Raw genomic sequence first — 24043 nt, forward strand, 5'->3', positions numbered from 1 at the left:
TGATGAGTCGCCTTTACATTCTCAATAAAATCCTTAGTACTGCTTTTCCAGATTGTGGGCCAGAGGTTTTCCATTATTACGGAGATGCTATACTTCTTGAAGAAAGCTGTGAGCACATCTTTGAATCTTGTACGCTGTCTGCCTGATAATCCACCCATGAAGAATTATCACTGTGAGGGTAAGCACAGCTCTAATGCAGTATTTACTGCCCAAATCAAAGGTGGTGATGAATCAGCATGTAGGAGGGAGATTGAAAAGCTGGCTGACTGGAGCCACAACAACAACCTCTCACTCAATGTCAGCAAGACCAAGAACTAATTATTGACTTCAAAATGAGGAAACTGGAGGTCCATGAGCTCGTTCTCATGGGGGATTAGAGGTAGAAGATCATCAACTTCAAATTCCTTGGTGTAATCATTTCAGATGATCTATCCTGGGCCCAGCACATAAGTGCCGTTACAAAGAAAGCACAGCAGTGTCTCTGCTTTCTTAGAAGTGTGTGAAGATTTGGCATGTCATCTAAAACTTTGACAGACCTCTATAGATCTATGTGCATATTGACTGGCTGCATCACTGCCTGGTATAGAAACACCAGTGACATTGAATAGAAAAGCCTACAAAATGTAGTGGATACACAGGTGAAGTCCTCCACAGCACTGAGCACATCTACAGGGAAGACTGTTGCAGGAAAGCATCATCCATGATCAAGTACCCCCACTATACAAACCATGCTCACCTTCTCGCTGCTGCCATCAAGAAGAAGGTACAGGAGCTTCAGGACCTACAACACCAGGTTCAGGAACAGTTATTAACCCTCAACCATCAGGCTCATGAACAGAGGGGATAACTTCACACAACTCCACTTGCCTCATTACTGAAATATGGACAACATATGGATTCACTTTCAAGGACTCTTTATCTCATGCTCTTGATATTTATTGCTTATTTTTTTTTTTGTATTTGCAGTTTGTTGTCCTTTGCGCATTAGTTGTTTGTTTGTCCGTCCTGTTGGGTGCAGTCTTTCACTGATTATATTGTGTTTCTTATATTTGATACGAATGCCCACGAGAACATGAATATCAGGGTGGTATATGGTGACATATATGTACAGTACATTGATAATACATTTACTTTGAACTTTGAACTTTGAATGCAGCCTCTCCTTTAGGCAAGCAAAAAAAAAGCTTGTTCAATGCAGTTGACTGAAAGTAACTGGGCCTCAGCGTTAGAGACATTGGAAATGTTTATGAAGGTTATCGTCACGTCAAGATTAGCATCAAGGTTGCAAATTACACACTTCAAATTTAAAGAGTGGCATGGTGAAGGATGAGCTGGATAGAATGACATTTCCATTAGTTAGGTTGTAGGAATTTTAGCTCTGATAGTGGTGAGATTAAGAAGAATAAGAGGATATGAATGCACAGAGCTTAATCAGTAAAGTTGTGGATGATACAAAATTAGGGGGTGCTGTAGATGGTGAAGAAGATTATCATACACTACAGGAAACTCTTGATCAATTAGGGAAATGGACTGAGGAATGGCAAATGGATTTCAATACAGATATATGTGAGGTGATGCATTTTGAAAGTCAAACTAGCATAGGAATTATATGATAAATGGTAGGACACTAGGGGTGTAATGGATCCGAGGAGTACATGGGCATAGCTCACTGAAGGTGTTGTCACAGGTGGACAGGGTGGTGAAAAAGGCATTTAGCACACTGGCCTTCTTCAATCAGGGGATGTGCATAGGAACTGGGAGTGGTATAAGTCATTAGTGAGGTTGCACTTGGAGTACTATATACAGTTTTGGTTACCCTGAAAGATGTGGTTGAACTGGAGCGACTGCAGAAATTGCCAGGACTAACGGGTCTGAGTTATAGGGAGCAATTGGCCAGGCTAAGCCTTTATTTCTTGGAATGTAAGAAAATGTTTATTATTGTGAGAGGCATAGATAAAAGTGGATAGCAACAGTATTTTTCCCAGGTTAGGGAAAAGTAGGGATCATAAGTTTATGATATGTGGAGAAAAAATTAACAATGACCTGAAGGGCAGCTTTTTCCACACAGAGGGGTTAAATGGATATGGGCCAAATGTAGGAAATTGGATGGACACTCTGGTCGGCGTGGACTCGTCGGGCTGAATAGCCTATATCTGTGTTGTATTGCTGTACCTAGGGTTAAATCCCATTGGATGGCAAGCCTGGAGGTCGAAGCTGAAAAGTCAAAGCCCGTAGGTTGGTGAGTCCAGAGGTCAGTGCTGAATGTCTGTGTTCAGGGCCACAGTCTGGAGGTCAGATGTCCGGCCGCAGCCTGCCCTGGGCTGGAGGCCTGTCTGTGTGTGTGGGTGGGAGGAGGGGGAAAGGGTTTATTTTGCTGTTTTTATCTTGACTGTGCCTCTTCCCATCCTGTCTCCTGTAAGTATGCTATTCCCTTTTCTCTGTTTCTTCTGTTTCAGGAAGAGGCTTTCCTTTCCAGGGCATCAGAGATGTCCTCCGTCTTTAAAGAATGTGGTTTCCCTTCCTCCACAATTGATGCTGCCCTCAGCCGCATTTCCTCCATTTCCCAGACAGCCGCCTCACTCCAGCTTCCTGCTGCCTTAACAGGGATGAGTTCCTCTTGTCCTTACCTACCACCATGAGCCTCTGCATCTAATACATCATCCTCTGCAACTTCTGCCATCTCCAAAGGGATCCTACCACCAAACACATCTTTACCTGACCCTATTTGCTGCTTTCCACAGGGATCGCTCCATCCGTGATTCCCTTGTCTATTTAACCCTCTCTACTAATCTCCCTCCTGTCACTTATCCCTGCAAGCAGCCAAAGTGCTTCCCCTGCCCATTCACTTCCTCCCTTGCCTCCATTCAGGGCCACAAGCAGTCCTTCCAGGTGAGGGAACACTTCACCTGTGAATCTGCTGGGGTCATCTATTATATCCGGTGCTCCCAATGCAGCCTCTTCCTTTACATTGGTGAGACCTGTTGTAAATTGGAGGACTGTATCGTCAAGCAACTCTGCTCCATCCACCAAAAGCGGAACTTCCCTGTGGCCAAACATTTTTATTTTGATTCCCATTACCAAATGTCAGTCCATGGCCTCCTCTTGTGCACGATGAGGCCATCTTCAGGGTGGATAGCAACACCTTATATTCCATCTGGGTAGCCTCCAACCTGATTGCATGAATATTGATTTCTCTGTCTGGTAAAAAAAACAATTTCCCTTCCCCTCCTCTCTTCTTCTATTCCCCACTCTGGCCTCTTACCTCTTCTCCCCTGCCTATCACTTTCTCTGGTGCCCCTTCTCCTTCCCTTTCTCCTATCATCCACTCTCCCCTCCTATCCGATTCCTTCCTCTCCAGCACTTTACCTTTCCTACTCAGCTGGCTTCCCCTCTCACCTTCTAGCTACCCTCCTCTCCTTCCCCCACCTTTTTATTCTGGCATCGATCCCCCTCCTTTCCAGTCCTGATAAAGAGTCTCGGCCTGAAATGTCAACAGTTCATTCATTTCCATAGATGCAACCTGATCTACTGAGTTCCTCCAGCACTTTATGTGTGTTGTTTTTGCTTTGCTGTTGTTGCTTGTTGGATATTGGCTTCATGCTTTTCAGCTTAACGTTGTGGGCACGTGGCTGGAATGTGTAGCAATGCTTGCAGGATGCCTCCAGTACATCCTTGCAAACAACACACTTCACGGCACAGTATGTTTGATGTACATCTTATAAATAAATAAATCTAAATCTAAATTTTGTAATGTTGAGTTGAAAAAAGAATACAGGCCTGAAAAACATTCATTAATAAAGGCATCAATTCTATTTTATGTGTCATTTCATTAACTTATTTACAAAAATAAGTAAGGGTTAGTGAACTGTGGGCATGCTATGTTGGCAGTGGAAGTCTGGTGACACTTGTGGGCTGGCCCCAGTGCATCCTTGGACAACGTTGGTCGTTGACATAAACAGTTCATTTCACTGTATGATTGAATGTCTCATTGTATATGTGACAAATAAAGGTAACCTTTATCTTTTAACTTTTTAAAATGAAGTTTTCCTTCCACTAAATCTTTATGTAGAATCTACGGCATAGTAATCGGTTATTGAGTCCAAATGATGTGTATGTGCATTCTTCTCATTAGCCTCCTATCACTTTCATTATCACTTCTTACACAGCCCCATTACGTTTCCAAGTGTGTTGGAACAGTCATCCACCTAAATATTTGAATGCCATGTATAAGAAGAAGTAGGTATGTTTACTTTTGTTTCTTTCCTTCTAGCTTTGATCTGATTTATAGAGTTTTTATCCAATAGCATAGTCCTATTGTTGGTGCGCAGAGCTTTAATCTTACTCTCAACTTTCTACCAGATTTTGGATGTACCCAATTAGACGTTACTACCCTTTTTTGTCCTTTCTCACCTGTCTGGGTTGAGGATGGAATTTACGTCTTTTAGATTCAGGAGAAGTATTGCCAGTCAATCCAAACTACATTGTTGTGAATCTAGTTGAAAAAATCTTGAGCGTTTACTTGTTTATTAACAAATGGTTTTATTTTTGGTATTACTATATTCACCTACACGAGTTTAACAGCGCATTCTTCCCTTGGTGCTTTATATTGAGGTGTCAATCTTGATTATGTGCTCTGAATCGTAGAGTGCCGTTTGCAATCAGTTTTTCTGATGCAAAGGCAAGATCGCTATTAATTAACTCAAGTGGATGCTAAATGCTTGTGGGTTAAACAAAAGTGGATTCAAGCCAGTTAGGAGCTAGACTTCTGTGAACCCAAGGCAAAAGCAAATGAAATATCATAAATATTCCATTCCCTGTTCAGATATCTTCAACTTCAATGAGCACAAAGTTCGTAGCCTCCCCCAAGAACACTTAATTATATGTTATTTGTTTTACAGACTTTATTGGAAAATTATGCAATTTATCATTTACATTTTTTTTACTGCAGCAAAATGTAACCAGATTTTATCCATGTAATTAAGATATCAACTGTAAATAATCTCAATTACAGCAATTATGTCATACAGACAGACAAGTAAAGGCGCTCTAGCCAGAAAGCTTAGAGTGGAAAACAACTGAGATCTGCACAGCAGCATGGATTTATAACCAAGGATCTTCAAAATGACTAATAGCAATTGCAGTATTTCCATATAAATACTCAATTTGATGGTGGGATCCATCTCAATACGAAATGGATATTTTCATAAAAGAGGGAAAACAATGTAGCTTCTAATTGCTTATTTAAATAGAGACTTTCTGATTTAATTACAGATGTCCCCCGCTTTTCGAACGTTCACTTTACGAAACCTCACTGTTACGAAAGACCTACATTAGTTCCCTGTTTTTACTAACAGAAGGTGTTTTCACTGTTACAAAAAAAGGCAGCGCGCGCCCTGAGTAGCCGCTCTCCCCGGGATTTGGAACGGCATTCTCGCCAACACGTGCCTATGAGCAGCCGTTAGCAAGATGAGTTCTAAAGTATCGGAAAAGCCTGAAAGAGCTTGTAAGGGTGTTACACTTAGTGTAAAACTAGACATAATTAAGCGTTTCGATCGTGGTGAACGAAGTAAGGACAAAGTGAGTTTGGCTTGTGGAAGTTGACGAAGATGATGTTGAAGAGGTTTTGGCATCCCATGACCGAGAACTGATGGAAGAAGAGCTGATGCAATTACAAGAGGGAAGGATAACAATTGAAACCGAATACAGTAGCAAATAAACCGAAGGTGAAGTCGTCCAGGAACTGAACATGAAGCACCTGCGTGAGATTTTCGCTGCAATGATAAAGTACGACTTTAATTTTGAAAGGGTACGTCGGTTTAGGGCATATTTGCAGATTGGTTTGAGTGCTTACAAAGAACTGTATGATAGAAAAATGCTCGATGCTAAGCAGTCAAGCAAGCCTTCCACATCAGCCACCGCAGATGACGAACTTCAACCTTCGACATCGAGGCAGACAGTCATAGGAGAAGATGGGCTGCCTGCCCTATTGGAAACAGACGACGATGAGATGACACCCCAGTGTCTCACCACCCCAATCCCCAGGCCGCGGACAGATACCGATTCGCGGAGAATACAGTGGTGGCCGGAACGCACCCAGCACATCTTTAAGAAAAAAGCCGAAATAAACATACTAATTAATTATGTGCGGGGTGGCACCTAATTAATTAGCATGTTTATTTCGGCTTTTTTCTTAAAGATGTGCTGGATGCATCCCGGCTACCGCTGTACCCCTGCATGCTTTGCGGATCAGTATCGGGTTGCTGCTTGGAGGGTGGGGCCACTGCACCACCCAAACTCTGACGACTGAGCCTAATACATCATCATCAGTGTGCTCGGCGCTGTCCCAATTCCGGTAAGTGATACTACACTGTACGTACATTATTTCTACTTTATATAGGCTGTGTATTTTTACGTGTTATTTGGTATGATTTGGCAGCTTCATAGTTTAAAGGTTACTGGAGAGAGTGTTTTTGCCAACAGTGCTTGCGTGAGATTTTCTGCCGAGAGCGCTTGCGACGTGTTTCTGCCAATAGCACTTGCGTGAGATTTTCGCTACGGAGATCTGTGCAGCCAATCGTTGTAGAGAAGTATTTCTACTTTATATAGGCTGTGTATTTATCGTATCATTCCTGCTTTTACTATATGTTACTGTTATTTTAGGTTTTATGTGTTATTTGGCATGATTTGGTAGGTTATTTTTGGGTCTGCGAATGCTCACAAATTTTTCCCATATAAATAAATGGTAATTACTTCTTCGCTTTAAGACATTCCGGCTTACGAACTGTTTCATAGGAACGCTGTACCTTCGGATGGCAGGGGAAACCTGTATTTGTGACAATTGATGGGCCACAGGTTGTAGGAAAGTACTATTGGGAATTGCATGCACCAGCAAGTTCAGGCTTTGAATGTGAATGCAGCAGTCCTGAAGTTACTGCCTTACCTTACCCAACAAATTACTAATGGCCAGCTGCCTCTGTAAAGATCTCCAATGCAGAGCACAAACTTGCTCTCACACTGCGGAAGTCAGTACATAGCAACTGCTACATGATCACAAGTCCATTCTTTTGCAAGGAGGTTTTATAGATTTGAGATAGAATGGTATGAACAAAGTAAGTTCCAGTTGTTTTAGTTATTTGTACTTACAGTAATTTTTTTAATCATTGAAGTATTGAAAGAATTTACATCTGAAACACATGTATTTTAAAAATGTTGTAGTTCTCTGATTTCTTTAAGAGCTTTTGAAGGTTCTTAAATATCAGGGAGATTCAGAAACATTCAAAGTGTAGCATTTTAGGCAGACATTAACAGTAGATCACAAGTTTCTCTCTGATCTAACATTCTCAGCTGTTTGTGGGCAGGATTTGGGTTCTCCACCAATATGACCAGACTGAATCATGTAAGGTCCTGGTGCCTTACAGTATCTTAGGTTCTTCTTTCCAGGAGGTTGACTATCAACCAGAAGTACGCAGGGACTTCACTGGTAAGTGCAGGAAGTGAATCACTTTCAGCAAGATTTGACTATTTGACCAAAAATTTATACTGCACGCATATTGGAAAAACATAAAACTGATATTTAATGGTGTGGAGGAGAGTTGTGTAGCAAAGGAATTCTGACCAAATTGAGGAAGTTGGAATTCAAACAACTTTACTTTCAGGACGTTGTTTTCTCACGGGTGGCCTAATTAACAAGTTGGCTGGTTTCCGAGCAGGAAAATTGCTGGCAGACAGCTTCAAGCTGAGTCTTTTGGGAGCAGTTCTCAGCAGTCCCATTCGAGGGGGAGACTAGATTAGAGTTAGTGGAAGGTTGTTGATCTCTGGAAAAAGAGTGAGGTCACAATCTGTGTGAGAGAGGCCATTGGTTTCTTTGAGCAACCAGCGGATGAGTTTCTGTTCATTTGGGGAGAAGAGTGTCATCAAAGGCACTTACCTGGTCAGTCAGGAAGCTTCTCTCTACTTTTTTGCTGCCTGGTTTCTCATGCTCAAGCAGCTGTTAAATTGTGTTCCCTGTTGGACTGTAAGAACCTGATTTAGTTATGTTAATGACTTGTCTTACCCTGGTGAACTAGGATGCTCGCTATCAATGTTCCCTGTAATTTGTGATGACCAGTATGGATAAATACCTTGTGCTGTGCAATTTTTTTGTCTAGTAACAACAATATGTGCATGCTGAATTTTTATGTGGAAGTAAACCTGAAGCTATTCTAAGGATAATAAACTACTAAGTCCAGTCTGTTGTTCATTGTTTAAAAGAAATAAATTAACTGTCAATAAGAACCTTGATCTCCTTTGGGTTTGATGGTTTTCGCTCTTGATCATCTGCGCTCTCACAAAACATATGTAGCAGGCCTACAGTGGGTAATGAAGGATTTTCTCTCCGGAGCTTTTTGCACACCATCCATATGTGATTTACTTGCTAAATGATGCTTTAAAAACTCCAGTTTCCAAATATCACTTCACTCCTTCCCACTTGCAAATTCTCCAGTAACTTTTGCATCGTGACAATACACGAAGGTAACACCATTTTCTGTATTGTACATAAATATTTCTCATAGCTGCACGTTCCTGACCTTATAAGCTTTTGGTGAATCAGATTCCACTGTTACAGTAGCCATTCCGGTTTAAATGAACTAGCAGTTTTTTTGTACTTCACACCCTTTGCTTTTTTGGAATTCGACATAATGAATCAATAATTTCTTCAATAGTAACAGAATGAATAAGCCAGTTCTAAGATCTGCAGACATATTATCACAAACTCCACGTTGTCAACATCGTCCACATCAGAAACCGGAAAAGAAAACGTGATTGTGTACGATCGTGAAATACACTTAACATGCTGATGAGGTAGTGGGAGACAACCTTTCGTGTGCTGTTTAAATTCCTTCTAACAAAAGATGTGTGCGTGCATGTGCGCACACTTTAGAGGGAACATTGCTTACGAACCAAAGTAACTGAACTAGTCGAGCAGATACACAGTCAGAATGGATTTCCCTTTTTCCCTCTCCATTCCTGGGGTTAATTTCAAGGACAAAATGTTTCACTTAAACCACTCAGATATTAAGACTTACACAAGAAAGTTAGCTCAAAAAATCAATCAGGGTTAGTAATGGAATTCATTTGAAACCAAAGAAGATCCTGCAAATATTTTTTTACTTATTTCTTGGAATATCATTGTTGGCATTAAAAAGTCATTTATTCCAATGATATGAAACAAAGTCCTTCATTTCCATGTTATTGCAAATTTTGAGAGTTATTTTTAATCAATTCAATGTGGTAATGCATTTCCTAGTCACTTCTACATTCTATGTTCTATGAATGTGTTGGCAAGGTGCCAGTATCCTATTATATTAGACTTAGTGAGAAGGCAAAATTCTTCTCTAATTAAAATGGACTAATTATGATTATATATAAACTTTTCAAATTACAATCTAACCAGATGCCATATCTTTTGGAGTATGAAACACTTTGCTTATAAACATTGTTTTAGGTGTAATTTCAGGAAGTGTTTTTATGTTATTGAACATTCAAATATTCTTAGTGAAAACCCTGCCGGTTCATACGTCTTTCTTTCAACCAATTCTCTTTGTTCCTCCTCCTGATAACGTTGCCTCCATTCTGAGCTGCAGTGCTTGGAGTGTTCTTCTCAAGTAGCCTCATCATGTGTTAACAGATTATTTAAACAGATTGTAGATCATTTCCATTTATAATAAAGTAAACCAAATCCACACTTACCAACACTTACGGCAAAATTTATATGTGCAGATTAAAATATTAAGAAAATGGATTTTCCTTCTTAGCCCAAAACTTCAGACATGGTGTCTTTTCCTTCTTGCTTAAGCCATGGTGCATGTATTATGAGTGATTGGAGCTTGGTAGAAAAAAATTAGAAGTCATATTTCACATAAATTATTTCACTTGAAGATATTTTTTGTCCCTACCTTTTTGTACATGACCTTGAAATTCCTTGTTACTCGGAAAAGTACTAAAATGCACGAGTACCTCTGATTTATATGTCAGGTTCCAATGAAAGACAGCTACATGTTCCTTCACAAGCTGTGCTGTTGCAGATTGAGTGAGAAAGGTCTGAAGTAAGTCCTCAGTGAGTCTGGGTCAGGATGCCTTGGGAGTGAAAAGGCCACATGTTTGTTAAGCATGAATTTGGGTCATTAACCACAGGTCTGAAGTTGGAGCATAGCCTTGTTTGGGCTTGCTGGGTTATGGAGAGTTTGGTCTTTAATTGGGGATAGTATTAAGAGGTTGGAAGCTCGGATTGGGGATACTGGAGTTAGAGTTAGGGGTATGGGAGGCAATTGTGTTATGAAAGTCAGAGTCAAGGAGCAATCAAGGTCTAGATCAAAGGGCGGTTTTGATGAGTGGGCTGGATCCGAGGGTGAGTTTTATGAAGGGATCGATCAGAACATGAGTTTCATGATGGGAGTGGATCAGAGGGTGAGATTGATGTGTGAAGGTGGATCAGAGTGCGGGATTCTTGATGGGAGGGAAACAGGGTGAGCTTTAAGATGGGAGTGGATCAGAGAGTGAATTTGATGTGTGGAAGTGGATCAGAAAGCGGGATTCATGATGGGAATGGATCAGAGAGTGAGCTTGATGTGTGGGAGTGGATCAGAAGGTGGGTTTTATGGTCACAAATGGGATTAGGAAATGAGAATGTTGGCGAGGAGGGGGGTTTAGAGGCACTGAGGCGAAAGGTGAGTAGGTGGAACTGGTTGGAGTGCGATTGATAAGTGAGGTGATTGGGCAATGTGCTGGAAATTCCCAGCCCCAAGCACGACATGTGCAGGAATTAAAACAGTTCTTATGAGAATACCAGCATCAGGTGCACCTTAGAAAAGTGTGACCTAATTTCCTGGGCAATGCCCTAAAGGAGTCTAGTACAGGAACTACATCAGCCATGGTGCAATTAATAAGGAAACAGCATCATCACTGCAATTGCAACTAGTGACCATATGTGCCTGCTCATATTTCTGAAGTAAAGCAAATCAACTCAGATATCATTTAGTAAAGTTTCATTGACAAATAGCTAATGTTCTTTTCTGTGCGACTTTAAACTTAAATGCAACACTAAGTAGTATCTTGGATATTGTGTGTTATCAATAGGATTCAACTGTAAACTGCAATATATGCAGTGATATACATAGATTGCTTCCAGGTGATCCTTAATGATTAAAGGGGAAAATTCTCCCTGATTATTGCCTGTTCTGTTTGTCAATTATTTTGTCTTTGCAGACATTATGACATTTTGTGACAGATCTTAACTTTTGAAAAACCTCATTATAAATTGGTGTAGCATTACACAAAACTGAAATCTTTATCAATAACATGATAAAAAGTAGCTTGTATATTTTTCTTTGCTGGGTAGTTCTGCACAATTCCCACTGCAGATAGGACTGACAACTATCTGTGGCCTGGCACAGCAAATGAGTTGTAGTTTATTTGCTTCCAGTTAGGCAACATTAGCCTTATTAACAAGGATATTGTTTGAAGTTAAAACAGTAAATGATGAACACAGCAGACTTTTTAAAGTAGAAATAAAGGCAAAATTTGAAAAAGGGTTGCATGTTGCTCAGGTTGAAAAGAAAATGATTTGATCAGAGGGTGGGTGGAGGTAATCTTTGCTCTACTGTTGCTTCATGACTGAAAAACACAAGTTAAGACAAAGATGAAAAGGCAAAATAAAAAATGCTGGAAATGCACAGCTAAGCGGAAACAATTTATTTTGTTGATAATGAATGACACCACTTATTGTGTAACCTTTTTATTTTTCTGAACTGCCAACTATCTGGTGTATAGCTTAACAGACATCCCACCCTGCAAGAACTAATTTCCGGGAAGTAGCACCCCGCCCCCCCCCACCCCCGGTCGACCTCCAAGGGTGTATGTAATACTTTGTTTAGTGATTTTGTCTAATCTGCAAACCAAGTTGGGTATATGCAGCAAATATGACATTAAAATATGTACTTACATTATATTATATTATCATGTTTATTCTATTACAACTTTAAGCAAGTCTACAGGGAGTTTGGCCTCATCACATAGGACATCAATAGCGTAGCTCCTTGGCAGCTAGCCAGCTAGTTTGTATCAGGGGTCTCTAACTTATTTTGCACCGCGGACTGGTTTAATATTGACAATATTCTTGCGGACCGGCTGACCCTGGGGGCGGGGGAGGGGGGGTGTTAAACGCGACCAGAATATAGGTGATAAGTCAACTATAAGTCACTTGTAAGTGGCTAATACACTCAATTTCGTTTCTAAAGAGGTTTATCTAACGAATTTAATATTAAACACATAGCGCATATTTTCCTCGCATGAATGTAGTGATAAGTCAATTATAACAGTGGTCCCAAACCTCCGGGCCGTGAAGAATGCAGCGGTACAGTGGTGGCCGGAATGCACCCAGCACATCTTTAAGAAAAAAGCCGAAATAAACAAGCTAATTGATTAGGTGCTGCCCGGCACATAAATGTCGGCCCAGATCAGAGACGATGCAATCGGCAATTGACTCTGATCTGGGCTGACATTTATGTGCCGGGCGGCACCTAATTAATTCGCTTGTTTATTTTGGCTTTTTTCTTAAAGATGTGCTGGGTGCGTTCCGGCCACCGCTGTATTCTTTGCGGCCCGGAGGCTGTGGACCACTGAATTATAAGTCACTTATAAGTCAATAGCATCATAACATTTTAAGTAACATTTGGATATTAAACACACAGCGCATATTTTCCTCGTATGAACATATAAAATCATTGCAACACACCAATATCGCTGGATCAGTGGGAGCCCTGGGCTTGTTTCCTTGCAGCAAGACGGTCCCATTGAGGGGTGACGGGAGACAGTGATACTCGAAGGGGGTTCCTTATGTCCAGTCAATTCCGCAATTTAGTTTTCGTTGCATTCATTGCAGAAAACTCCACTTCACAGAAATATGTTGGAAATGGATGCAACGTTTTCAGTGCATTCGTGGCTTTCTCAGGATATTTAGCCTTGACTTTGATCCAGAATGCCAGCAGAGATGTTATGTCAAACGTACTTTTCAGCCTACCGTCATTTGCAAGCTCGAGGAGTTGATCTTTTTCCCGTGCTGACATGGATGATTCACTGGGGACATTCACAAATGGGTCACTGACCCGTTCCTTTGCACGTCTTGGGTCACTGATGACCTCGCGTGTGTTAAAATTCAACAGTGCGTGACAGGGAATGAGGAAAGGTGCAGCTGACTCATATCATTTCATATCGCCAAATCATATCATGGATGGATACCACTCTTAGCATGAAGAGAGACCAATCAGGATGCTCGTTCTCCCTCTTCCTCTCCCTCTCAAAAAAATCTATTTCTGGGATATTGTATATAACTTCTGGGCGACGGGGAGCCACTATCGACATGGGGGAGACTCCCGGAACTTCCGGGAGAGGTGGGATATCTGTAGTTTCAGCACTTTTGTTTTATTTTGTTTCTCCCTTTTATAATAATTTAGTGAAAATAACCTTTCCAAACTATGAAACCTTCCAGGAGAGTTCACTGAATACTATTTGATTGATATACTATATTTAATGAAAATGGTCAATAGCACACATAGACCCAATGCTGGGAGCACCAGAGCATATTGCACAGGGCCTTATGAGCTCCAGGATGCTGGTAAATTCCAAAGTAGATGGCATGAATCAAGCATTTTGGGTATTCTGCCCACAGTTTAACTTACAGGTGATGATTTCGTGCAACTGTAACGAAAACCAATTTCCCCCTGGGATTAATAAAGTAGGATTATGACTATGATTGCACAAGGCCCATCGAGGACACTGATTAATGGAAACATACCATGAAATTGCTGCAGATCTAGATTAGTTACGTAAGTTGCAAATTATGGACAACACAGGGAGCTCTTAAATTCAAGGCCTTCTGCTGGTCCAGAAACTACACTGTGCAAAAAGAAAAGGGAGAAAATCTCTGATTCTCTGCAATGCTTAATTTCTTAACCACACAGACAGAGGAGAGAAACAAAAGAGAAAAGGTATGTGTAAATTTTACTGCAGGACCTTTTTATAGACTATAATTTGGATAACATTGTAAAAAAAAAACGCTTATCAACACTATGCCATAGAAAGATACCATCCATTCATCAGGTTTGTGCCAGTCTAGGACTATCCTGTCTATTCCATTTCAGTCCCACACTTGTTACTAAGCCATAAAGATATGAAACTCATCCACAATTTCTATAATCACTGGAGTTTTCCTTGTGGAATGTGTTAAGCTTTAGAGCAGTATCTGTAACTCACTGAAGAAAGTTATCAACTATTTTTGCTATTAATTCTATTCAATTAACACTTTAAAGCAGCTTTTGATTTCAAGTAACGAATGACAGTAACATTGATTGGATTAATGACAGGGAGTTTATTTCCTTGCCAGCTAGATAGAAAGAGATATTGATCCCAATCAAATCCCCATGTGCAAGAGAATTCTGTGTGCACTCTATGTGCATGGATGGACTACAATGACCAACTCTCCACCTGAAATATGAAAGTGTTGGGGAAAGCTTAGACTTCTCAGAATGTGTGGAGTGACCCTGTGTAAATGATTCTTCAGACAGATTAGAGTTCACGTGGACTATACTTGCATGCTATGTATTGTCAGGCCCAAGCAATGAGACTGACTACTCCAAATGTTTTTCCACCTCCTTCTGAACACAACATGTATTAAAACCCCTGAATTTATCTGTGGTAAAACTGACGTGCGCTGCTTTCCTTTTATAGTCATCTCCTGATGTTCTTCTGTTGCCTTTTTAGTTGTTCACATATACTTTAGTTCATTTTAATGTGTTTTTTTTATTGGTTGAAAAGACAGGTCATCTTTTCATCTCCCGGTTTACTTTTAAGTATCTGCTATTTCTTATTTTCAAGGAAAAGCCAAAACAAAAAACTGAAAATTTAAAGGTAGAATGGAAACTGTTGAAAGGTCTCAACCGATTAAGCTTTTGTAGCAAACTGATTGGTTTTGTATTGTATAAAGGGAGCCTATTCTGGTTGGCTGCCAGTGACTAGTGGTGATCCACAGGTGTTGGTATTGTCAGTACTTCTTTTAATATTATATAGCAACAATTTGGATGATGAAATTGATGATCTTGTGGCCAAGTTTGCAGATGATACAAAGGTAGGTGGGGAGCAGATGGTGTTGAGGAAGCAGAGAGTCTGCAGAAGGACTTGGACAGATAGGGAGAATGGGCAAAGAAATGGTAGATTGAATATACTGTAGGGAAGTGTGTGGTTGTGCACTTTGATGAAAGGAATAAAGGCATAGACTATTTTCTAAACAGGGAGAAAACTCAAAAATCAGAGGTGCAAAAGGAGTTGGGAGCCCTTGTACAGGATTCCATAAGACCATAAGACAAAGGAGCAGAAGTCGACCATTCGGCCCATCGAGTCTGTGCTGCCATTTTATCATGCGCTAATCCATTCTCCCATTTAGTCCCACTCCTCCGCCTTCTCACCATAACCTTTGATGCCCTGGCTACTCAGATACCTATCAATCTCTGCCTTAAATGCACCCAATGACTTGGCCTCCACTGCCACCCGTGGCAACAAATTCCACAGATTCACCACCCTCTGGCTAAAAAAATTTCTTCGCAACCCTGTTCTGAATGGGCGCCCTTCAATCCTTAAGTTATGCCCTCTCGTACTAGACTCCCCCACCATGCGAAACAACTTTGCCACATCCACTCTGTCCATGCCTTTCAACATTCGAAATGTTTCTATGAGATCCCCCCCTCACTCTTCTGAACTCCAAGGAACACAGTCCAAGAGCGGACAAACGTTCCTCATATGTTAACCCTCTCATTCTTGGAATCATTCTAGTGAGTCTTCTCTGTACCCTCTCCAACGTCAGCACATCCTTTCTTAAATAAGGAGCCCAAAACTGTCCACAGTACTCCAAGTGAGGTCTTACCGGTGCCTTATAGAGCCTCAACATCACATCCCTGCTCCTATACTCTATTCCTCTAGAAATGAATGCCAACATTGCATTTGCCTTTTTCTTTCTTTCTTTTTAAATCTTTTTATTGAGTAAGTATACAAAAAAGGTAAGCCATATAAACATTAATACAATGTTAAAGTACAATAAAATTCCAAAAGATAACAATACCAAAAAGAAAATACTACAAACAATGTAATTTAAGCATAAGAAACCAAGATAACATAATAGTATACTAGATTTTATATATATCAATGGAAAAAAAAAAGAAAAAAAAACCCCCCCAAAAAAAACCCACCGTGCAACTACCTAAAAGCAAAGCAAAGCAATGGGCTAACTTGAAACCAAACAGAGTTAAACTTAAAATCACGTCCTCAATCCCGACCTCCATTAAAACAGTGAAAAAAAAACAAGAAGGGTAAATATTACATTAAATGAAAATATCGAATAAAAGGTCCCCAAATCTGTTCAAATTTAAATGAAGAATCATAAAGGTTACTTCTAATTTTCTCCAGATTCAAACATAAAATCGTCTGAGAAAACCAAAAAAAGGTAGTTGGAGCATTAAGCTCTTTCCAATGTTGTAAAATACATCTTTTCGCCATTAAAGTAAGAAATGCAATCATTCTACGGGCTGAAGGGGAAAGATTACTAGAAATTTTAGGTAGTCCAAAGATAGCAGTAATAGGGTGAGGAGAGATATCTATATTTAATACCTTAGAAATAATATTGAAAATATCTCTCCAAAAAGTTTCCAAAGTAGGGCAAGACCAAAACATATGAGTTAAAGAGGCTATCTGCCCCGAACATCTATCACAGAAAGGATTAATATGCGAGTAAAAACGCGCTAACTTATCTTTGGACATATGTGCTCTATGAACCACTTTAAATTGAATTAGGGAATGTTTAGCACAAATAGAGGAAGTAACATTTGCCTTTTTCACCACCGACTCAACCTGAGGTTAACCTTAAGGGTATCCTGCACGAGGACTCCCAAGTCCCGTTGTATCTCAGAACTTTGAATTCTCTCCCCATTTAAATAATAGTCTGCCCATTTATTTCTTCTGCCAAAGTGCATAACCATACACTTTCCAACATTGTATTTCATTTGCCACTTCTTTGCCCATTCTCCCAATCTATCCAAGTCTCTCTGCAGACTCTACGTTTCCTCAGCACTACCGGCCCCTCCACCTATCTTCGTATCATCAGCAAACTTAGCCACAAAGCCATCTATTCCATAATCCAAATCGTTGATGTACAACATAAAAAGAAGCGGCCCCAACATGGAACCCTGTGGAACACCACTGGTAACCGGCAGCCAACCAGAATAGGATCCCTTTATTCCCACTCTCTGTTTCCTGCCAATCAGCCAACGCTCTATCCATGTGTGTAGTTTTCCCGTAATTCCATGGGCTCTTATCTTGTTAAGCAGCCTCATGTGTGGCACCTTGTCAAAGGCCTTCTGAAAATCCAAGTATACAACATCCACTGCATCTCTCTTGTCTAGCCTACTTGTAATTTCCTCAAAAAATTGCAATGGGTTTTCAGACAGGATTTTCCTTTGAGGAAACCATGCTGAGTTTTGCCTATCTTGTCATATGCCTCCAGGTACTCTGTAACCTCATCCTTGACAATCAACTCCTAAAACAACTTCCCAACCACCGATGTCAAGCTAACAGGTCTATAATTTCCTTTTTGCTTCCTTGCCCCCTTCTTAAATAGCAGAGTGACATTTGCAATCTTCCAGTCCTCCGGAACCATGCCAGAGTCTATTGACTTTTGAAAGATCATTGCTAATGCCTCTGCAATCTCCACAGCTACTTCCTTCAGAACACGAGGGTGCATTCCATCTGGTCCGGGAGATTTATCTACCTTTAGACTATTCAGCTTCCTGAGTACTTTCTCTGTCGTAATTGTGACTGTGCACACTTCTCTTCCCTGACACCCTTAAGTGTCCGGTATACTGCTGATGTCTTCCTCAGTGATGACTGACACAAAATACTCGTTCAGTTCTTCCGCTATCTCCTTATCTTCCATTACAATTTCTCCAACATCATTTTCTGTTGGTCCTATATCTACTCTCATCTGTCTTTTACTCTTTATATACTTGAAAAAGCTTTTAGTATCCTCTTTGATATTATTTGCTCGCTTTGTTTCATAGTTCATCTTTTCCCTCTTAATGACCTTCTTAGTTTCTTTCTGTAAGCTTTTAAAAACTTTCCAATCCTCTGTCTTCCCACTAATTTTTGCATCCGTGTATGCCCTAAAGGTTCCTTAAAGGTGAACTTGCAGTTGGTGGTAAGGAAGGTAAATGTAATGTTAGTACTCATTTCGAGAGGACTAGAATATAGGGGTAAGGGTGTGATGCTGAGGCTTTATAAGGCATTGTCAGATCACAGTTGGAGTGTTGTGAGTAGCTTTGGCCTCTTATCTAAGAAAAGATGTGCTGGTATTGAAAAGGGTCAAGAAGAGACTCACGAGAATGATCCCAGGAATTAAAGGGTTAATGTGTGAGGAGCGTTCGCTGGATCTGGGCCTTTACTCGCTGGAGTTTAGAAGAATGAGGGGGAATCTCATTGAAACCTATCGCATCTTGAAAGGTCAAGATAGAGTGGATGTGGAGAGTATGTTTCCTATAATGGAGGAGTCTCAGAACAGAGAGCATAGTCTCAGAATAGATGGGCGGCCATTTAGAAGAGAGATGAGAAGGAGGGTGGTGAATCTATGGAATTCATTGCTACAGATGGCTGTGGAGGACAAATTATTAAGTATATTTAAAGCGGTGTTTGATAGCTTCTTGGGTAGTCAAGGTGTCAAACGTTATGGGGAGAAAGCAGCAGAATGGGGTTGAGAGGGATAATAAATCAGCCAAGAAGGAATGGCGGAGCAGGCTCGATAAGCTGAATGACCTAATTCTGTTCCTAATGACCTAATGTCTATGGTCTCTTTCAGCTGTGGACTTTGCTACGACTGCCATTGCTTGGATTCTCTTAATAGTTTTACCTCATCTTACAGAATTTTTCCATTCATTAGAAGGAATATGACATAGAATGCTAACATCTGTTCTCTTTAATGATGCTGACAGATTCAGTGCTTTTTTTCACGTTTTATGTCCTTATTGCATTTTATTTTCCTTGTATCTAGCTAAGTCAATCTGTCTGTAGCCCAACCAGGGATGCAGTTTAAGATTTTATGGATAATTGTGGCTCAAACCACATCAGAATTGTAATCATTCTTAAGGAAAAAAAATTAACAAAACCATAGGTTTTTGTCATAACCAAATGAATAGATTGTGAATCATATGAGATTTTATTTCTTGGCATGCCTTCACTTTAACTGTTATACACTTTATAAAATATTTAACGAGCTCACACTTCTGGTGTATAGTTCCACAAGCCAGAAGTACAAATGCATAAATTTTCTATAGACATTTGTTGCAGACTTCTGACTTCATAAAATTGAGTCATTACCCATTTCAGTTGATGTTAGCTTATGCCAATGACTTCACAAACAGTGCTCTGGAGTATGTTTTCCCATTTGGTCCTGTAATTTTGCTATTGGATTTTATGGTATTTACAAAGAAAACCTAGCCAAGAAGAATAGTGTAAAAACAGTGTAATCAGAATTACACAAAGGCTGGAGGGTGGAACTTATTGTCACTTAGTAACATACACAAAATGGTAGAGGAATTCCCCAGGTCAGGCAGCATCTGTGGAGAAGAATAAACAGTTGACATTTCGGGTTAAGACCCTTCGTCAGGAAGAGTCACCGTGTTTCTGCCTTTCTACCATTTGCAGAAAAAGAAACCGGGCTTCAAAATCAGATGTATCCAGCGTCAACCCCAAAAATGTTAAAGTGGGCAAAGATTCTTATCGGTATCTTATTGAGATTACATGAATGCACTAAAAGCAAAGCAAAAATCTGAACATGAGGCTGTGGCCTGCACCAGCCACTCCAGGCTTCATGTCTCTACACTCAATTGAGGCTCAGCTTTTGGCTGCTCCGGGCTTCGTGTCTGAGGATTCTCTTTCATTCTCAACGCTATTTGCCTACTTTTACCGTATGCACAATTTGCTTTTTTTTCTTTCTGCACATTGGTTGTTTGACAGCCTTCTTTTTTATGGGTTCTTTTGGATTTCTTTGTTGTGTGGCTGCCTGTAGGGAGACTAATCTCAATTATGTATAATGTATACGTACTTTGATAATAAATGTATTTTATATTTACCCAATAAGTACTCTGAAAAACAATTTTGTTTTGACTTGATTTATTCCTTAAGGTTCTTCTGGAAGAGGTAATGTGCAGACTGACTTCTTTCTTCTTTACAGGGCAGTGACTCTGTTCTCTGCCATTGATGCTTATATTCTTTCCGAATGTTATAACCATTGGAAGATTCAGGATGGCACTCTTGACATACCATACAAGTGGGCAGGAGTCTTGTAAGGCACTCTTTGCTCTACAGAAACTTTAGGCTCAAATCTCTAGCAGGGCGAACGATTTGAATGTTACATTAAGAGATACAAATTGGAACTAATGATGGACCAGAAGAACACTTGATGCCAAAAGCAGAGAAGCCTTCACTGGATTTTCTTCCAAACTGGCTGGTTCATAGCCTGAGAAATATGAATTACACCAGATTTTATGAAGCATGATTCAGCTTATGGCAGAACTGCGATCTAACTTTTAATATTCAAGACGATCTTTTGCTAATCACAGCCACAGCCATCATTAGTAAGGCAGCAATTTCCTGCCACCACTCCACATTCCCTCCCCTTCCACCCGAGGCTAATGTGCATTTGAGTATGTTTCGGGCCGAAATCCTTCGGCAGGACTCTCTTCCTATTTATCAGGATTAAAATCAATCTTTTGTTGCTCTGTTCAACTAATCAAAAGAAGTTTGGAGAGCACTTGGATAGGAAGGATTCAGAAGAAGATGGGTCAGATATGGGGAAATGGGACTGGCTCATGTGGGCATCTTGAATAGCATGGATGAACATACAATGTAGAACACAGAATATTGTATCACAGGACAGACCCTTCAGTCCATGATATTTTACTGGCCATTTAAAATACTTTAAATACTTTAATATCAATCTAGCTCTTCCCTTTTCTGTCCTCCATGTGCCTATTGCATTTGCCTCTACCACCTTTGGGAGGGCATTCCACAAACCCAACTCTCTCCACATATGCCTTTGACATCCCCCCCCCCGCCATATTTTCCTCCAATCATCTTAAAATTATGCCCACTTGTATTAGCCATTAACACCCTGGGAAAAAGTTCCTTGCTATGCCTCTTATCGTCTTGTACACCTCTATCAAGTTACCTCTCACCTTTCTTCGCTCCAAAAAGAAAAGCCCTAGCTTACTCAACCTATCTATATAAGAAATGCTGTCTAATCCATGCAGCATCCTGGTACATCTCCTCTGTACCTTCTTTAACATTTCCACATCCTAACTATAATCGGGCAACCAGCACTGAACACAAGACTCCAAGACTCACAATACAAGACATCCTCTGACAAATGAAGGCCAACATCCTGTATGCTTTCTTAATATCTTTCTCAACTTGTGTGGCAACTTTGAGGGATCCATGGACATAGACCCTAAGATCCCTCAGATGTGTTAGATCAAAGGACCTGTACTTGTGCTGCAGATGACTCTGTCACCCTCTACATTAAGAACTAAGTTGTTCATATATATAATGAACATTAAGGGTCCGGGAATTGATGCCTATTGTACGTTACTGGTCACAGGCTCCCAATCACAAATGCAGCCTCTCTCCATCACCCTCTGTTGCCTGTTACCAGCCTGATTTTCGAACAAATTTACCAACATATCCTGGATCCCAAAGGCTCTAACATGTTGGACGAGTCAGCCATATGGGACATAATTGAAGTCCAATTAAACCACATGTATTGCATTGCCTTCATTAAAGTTAACTGCTTTAAAATTCAATCAGACTGATCAGATAAGATCTGCCCTTGATAAAGCCATGCTGACTATATTTGATTATTCCCTGTCTTTCCAAGTAATGATTAACCCTGTCCATCAGAATATTTTATAATATCTTGTCTATCACTAATATCAGATTGGCTTCCAATACCCCTGCTAACTTCTAGAAGCAAGGAAGAAATAATATATTTTTCTTGGAGTGGAGAAGGCTTGGGGCAGGGGATAACCTGATGAAGATGTACAGTATTATGAGTGGCATTGTTAGATTAGATAGCCATAAACTGTTGATCAATTTGGTATTATTGTAAGAATTTTTATCACTGAATGAATACATAAAAATAAGCCCCACTTATCTGTCATGATTTATTGCTGAGACAAGGAAGCTCAGTGTAAATAAGATCTTGAAAAGTAATTGAGTTACACCCAAAAAATAGTAACATTCCCCATGCTGTCTTGTAATATGCTTGTTTCTTATGCAAGTATCTTTTCCTTTTAATTCTCAGCTAGTTGGACTTTCTTATCCATAATTTCACCTCAAATTCTGTACAAGGCAAACAGCAATGAAAAGATACAGAAAAGAAAGATAAACTAAACATCCCTAATTCATTATTATACTTTACCTTCTTGTATCAAAATTCTCAGCTCTTTAATATATCTAAGCCTAGAAATTCTTTGTACCATTGCCAAAAAAGTTGCTAAGTTGACAAATTGCTTTGATACAGAGTGTGTAAGGCAATTTTACTTTCTTTTTGGATATCTTGGCCAATGGGTATCAATTTATGCTCATTTATGGACCAGATTTTCATATTTACATTTGTATTTCAAACTTTAAAATTACCCAAATAATGCCAGTAATAATATTGTTCTCAAAATTTTCATCCATGTCAGGTTAAAGAGACAGCCCCATCTCTGTTAACTCAGAGATGAACTAACTTTTTAAGAAAGCTGAAAGCTCAGAAAGAGCACGTGTATGAAAGGCTGATCACACTAAACCTGCATTCACTATCAGACTGTTCTACAGTAGTACTCACAGCTTATTCTGCATGATGTTTGCATTGAAGATGAGCCATTTCTTACAACTTCAAATACCTTGCTGAGGCCAATTTTTTTTTCCCAATGGCCATTTCTCCAGACCTACCATTTACTTGATAGATGATAAGGCACTTCTCAGGGACTCATAAAGACCATGCCAATCAAAGTCAAATTTAATACCTTTTGCACAAGTACATGTATGCAAAGGTACAATGAAAACCTTAGTTGCAGTGGCATCACAGCCACATAGCATCATATATTCATGCTGATGCCTTCTTGAGGCATCACCACCTGTAGATACTGCTAATGATAGGAAGAGATGTGCTCATGATGTATTGTGCAGAGTCCATTACCCTCTACAGCTTCATATGTTCCTCCACATTTCAATTGCCATGGTGGACCATGATGCAATCAGTCAGGATACTATCAACAGTACATCTGTAGAAGTTTGTTAGATTGTTTTAGATGTTTTTAGGAGTTGACTCTGGGACTGCAGGAATGGTTTGACAACTCCGGACATCTTTGTTCTCATTTTCTCGGATTTTCCTCTCTGGATCTACTTTGATCCATTCTCTCCCAGTCCTGGCTTCTTTCTCTTTCTTTATCTTGCTCTCGATCCCTTTCTCAGTTGTGCTCCCTTTCCTTATCCTTGGTTCTCTCGCAATCCTTATCACAGTCTCGCTCATGGTCCCAATTTCACTCACACTTTCGTTCTGAGTCTTTTTCCTTCTCATGTTCCTTCTCTCTTTCTTGCTCGCATTTTTTTCTGTCTCTTCTCTCCTTTTCAACTTCTGGTCTTTTTTTTTCTCGCCTTCCTCTTTCTTCTGGTTTCTTATGAGTATCTGAATTTACTAATTTCTCGAGAAACTAGGTCTCATTTATCATCTTCCTTTCCCATAGTACTTATGTCATCCTCCTCTTTTTTTCCCTTTGTCTTTTTTCTAGGATGTGTGTCTTGATCTTGGGAAGGTGCATTTAGTTCACTGTAGTATTCTCTTATTAATCTTTCTATTGCTCTCTTTACGATCTGATCTCTGTGCTGGGTTTCCTAATCCACAACATCATCTGATAAATCTTCTGTTTTT

General features: G+C 40.0%; 1 protein-coding gene across 10 annotated transcripts in view; it reads left to right on the plus strand.

The window, feature by feature from the left end:
• The window catches only part of crppa (CDP-L-ribitol pyrophosphorylase A), a 319593-nt gene that overhangs the window by 221862 nt on the left and 73688 nt on the right, over positions 1-24043 (plus strand). The window contains exon 11 of one of the 10 annotated variants that reach the window (XM_063042302.1): positions 38-110. The exons of the other annotated variants lie outside the window; for them this stretch is intronic. Coding sequence (XP_062898372.1) covers positions 38-100 — 63 coding nt within the window. The 3' untranslated portion in view covers positions 101-110. Of the gene's footprint in view, positions 1-37; positions 111-24043 lie in introns of those variants that run through there. 10 annotated transcript variants of the gene reach the window in all.

The sequence above is a fragment of the Mobula hypostoma genome, chromosome 3 (assembly GCF_963921235.1).
Source record: "Mobula hypostoma chromosome 3, sMobHyp1.1, whole genome shotgun sequence".
Taxonomy (NCBI): Eukaryota; Metazoa; Chordata; class Chondrichthyes; order Myliobatiformes; family Myliobatidae; genus Mobula; species Mobula hypostoma.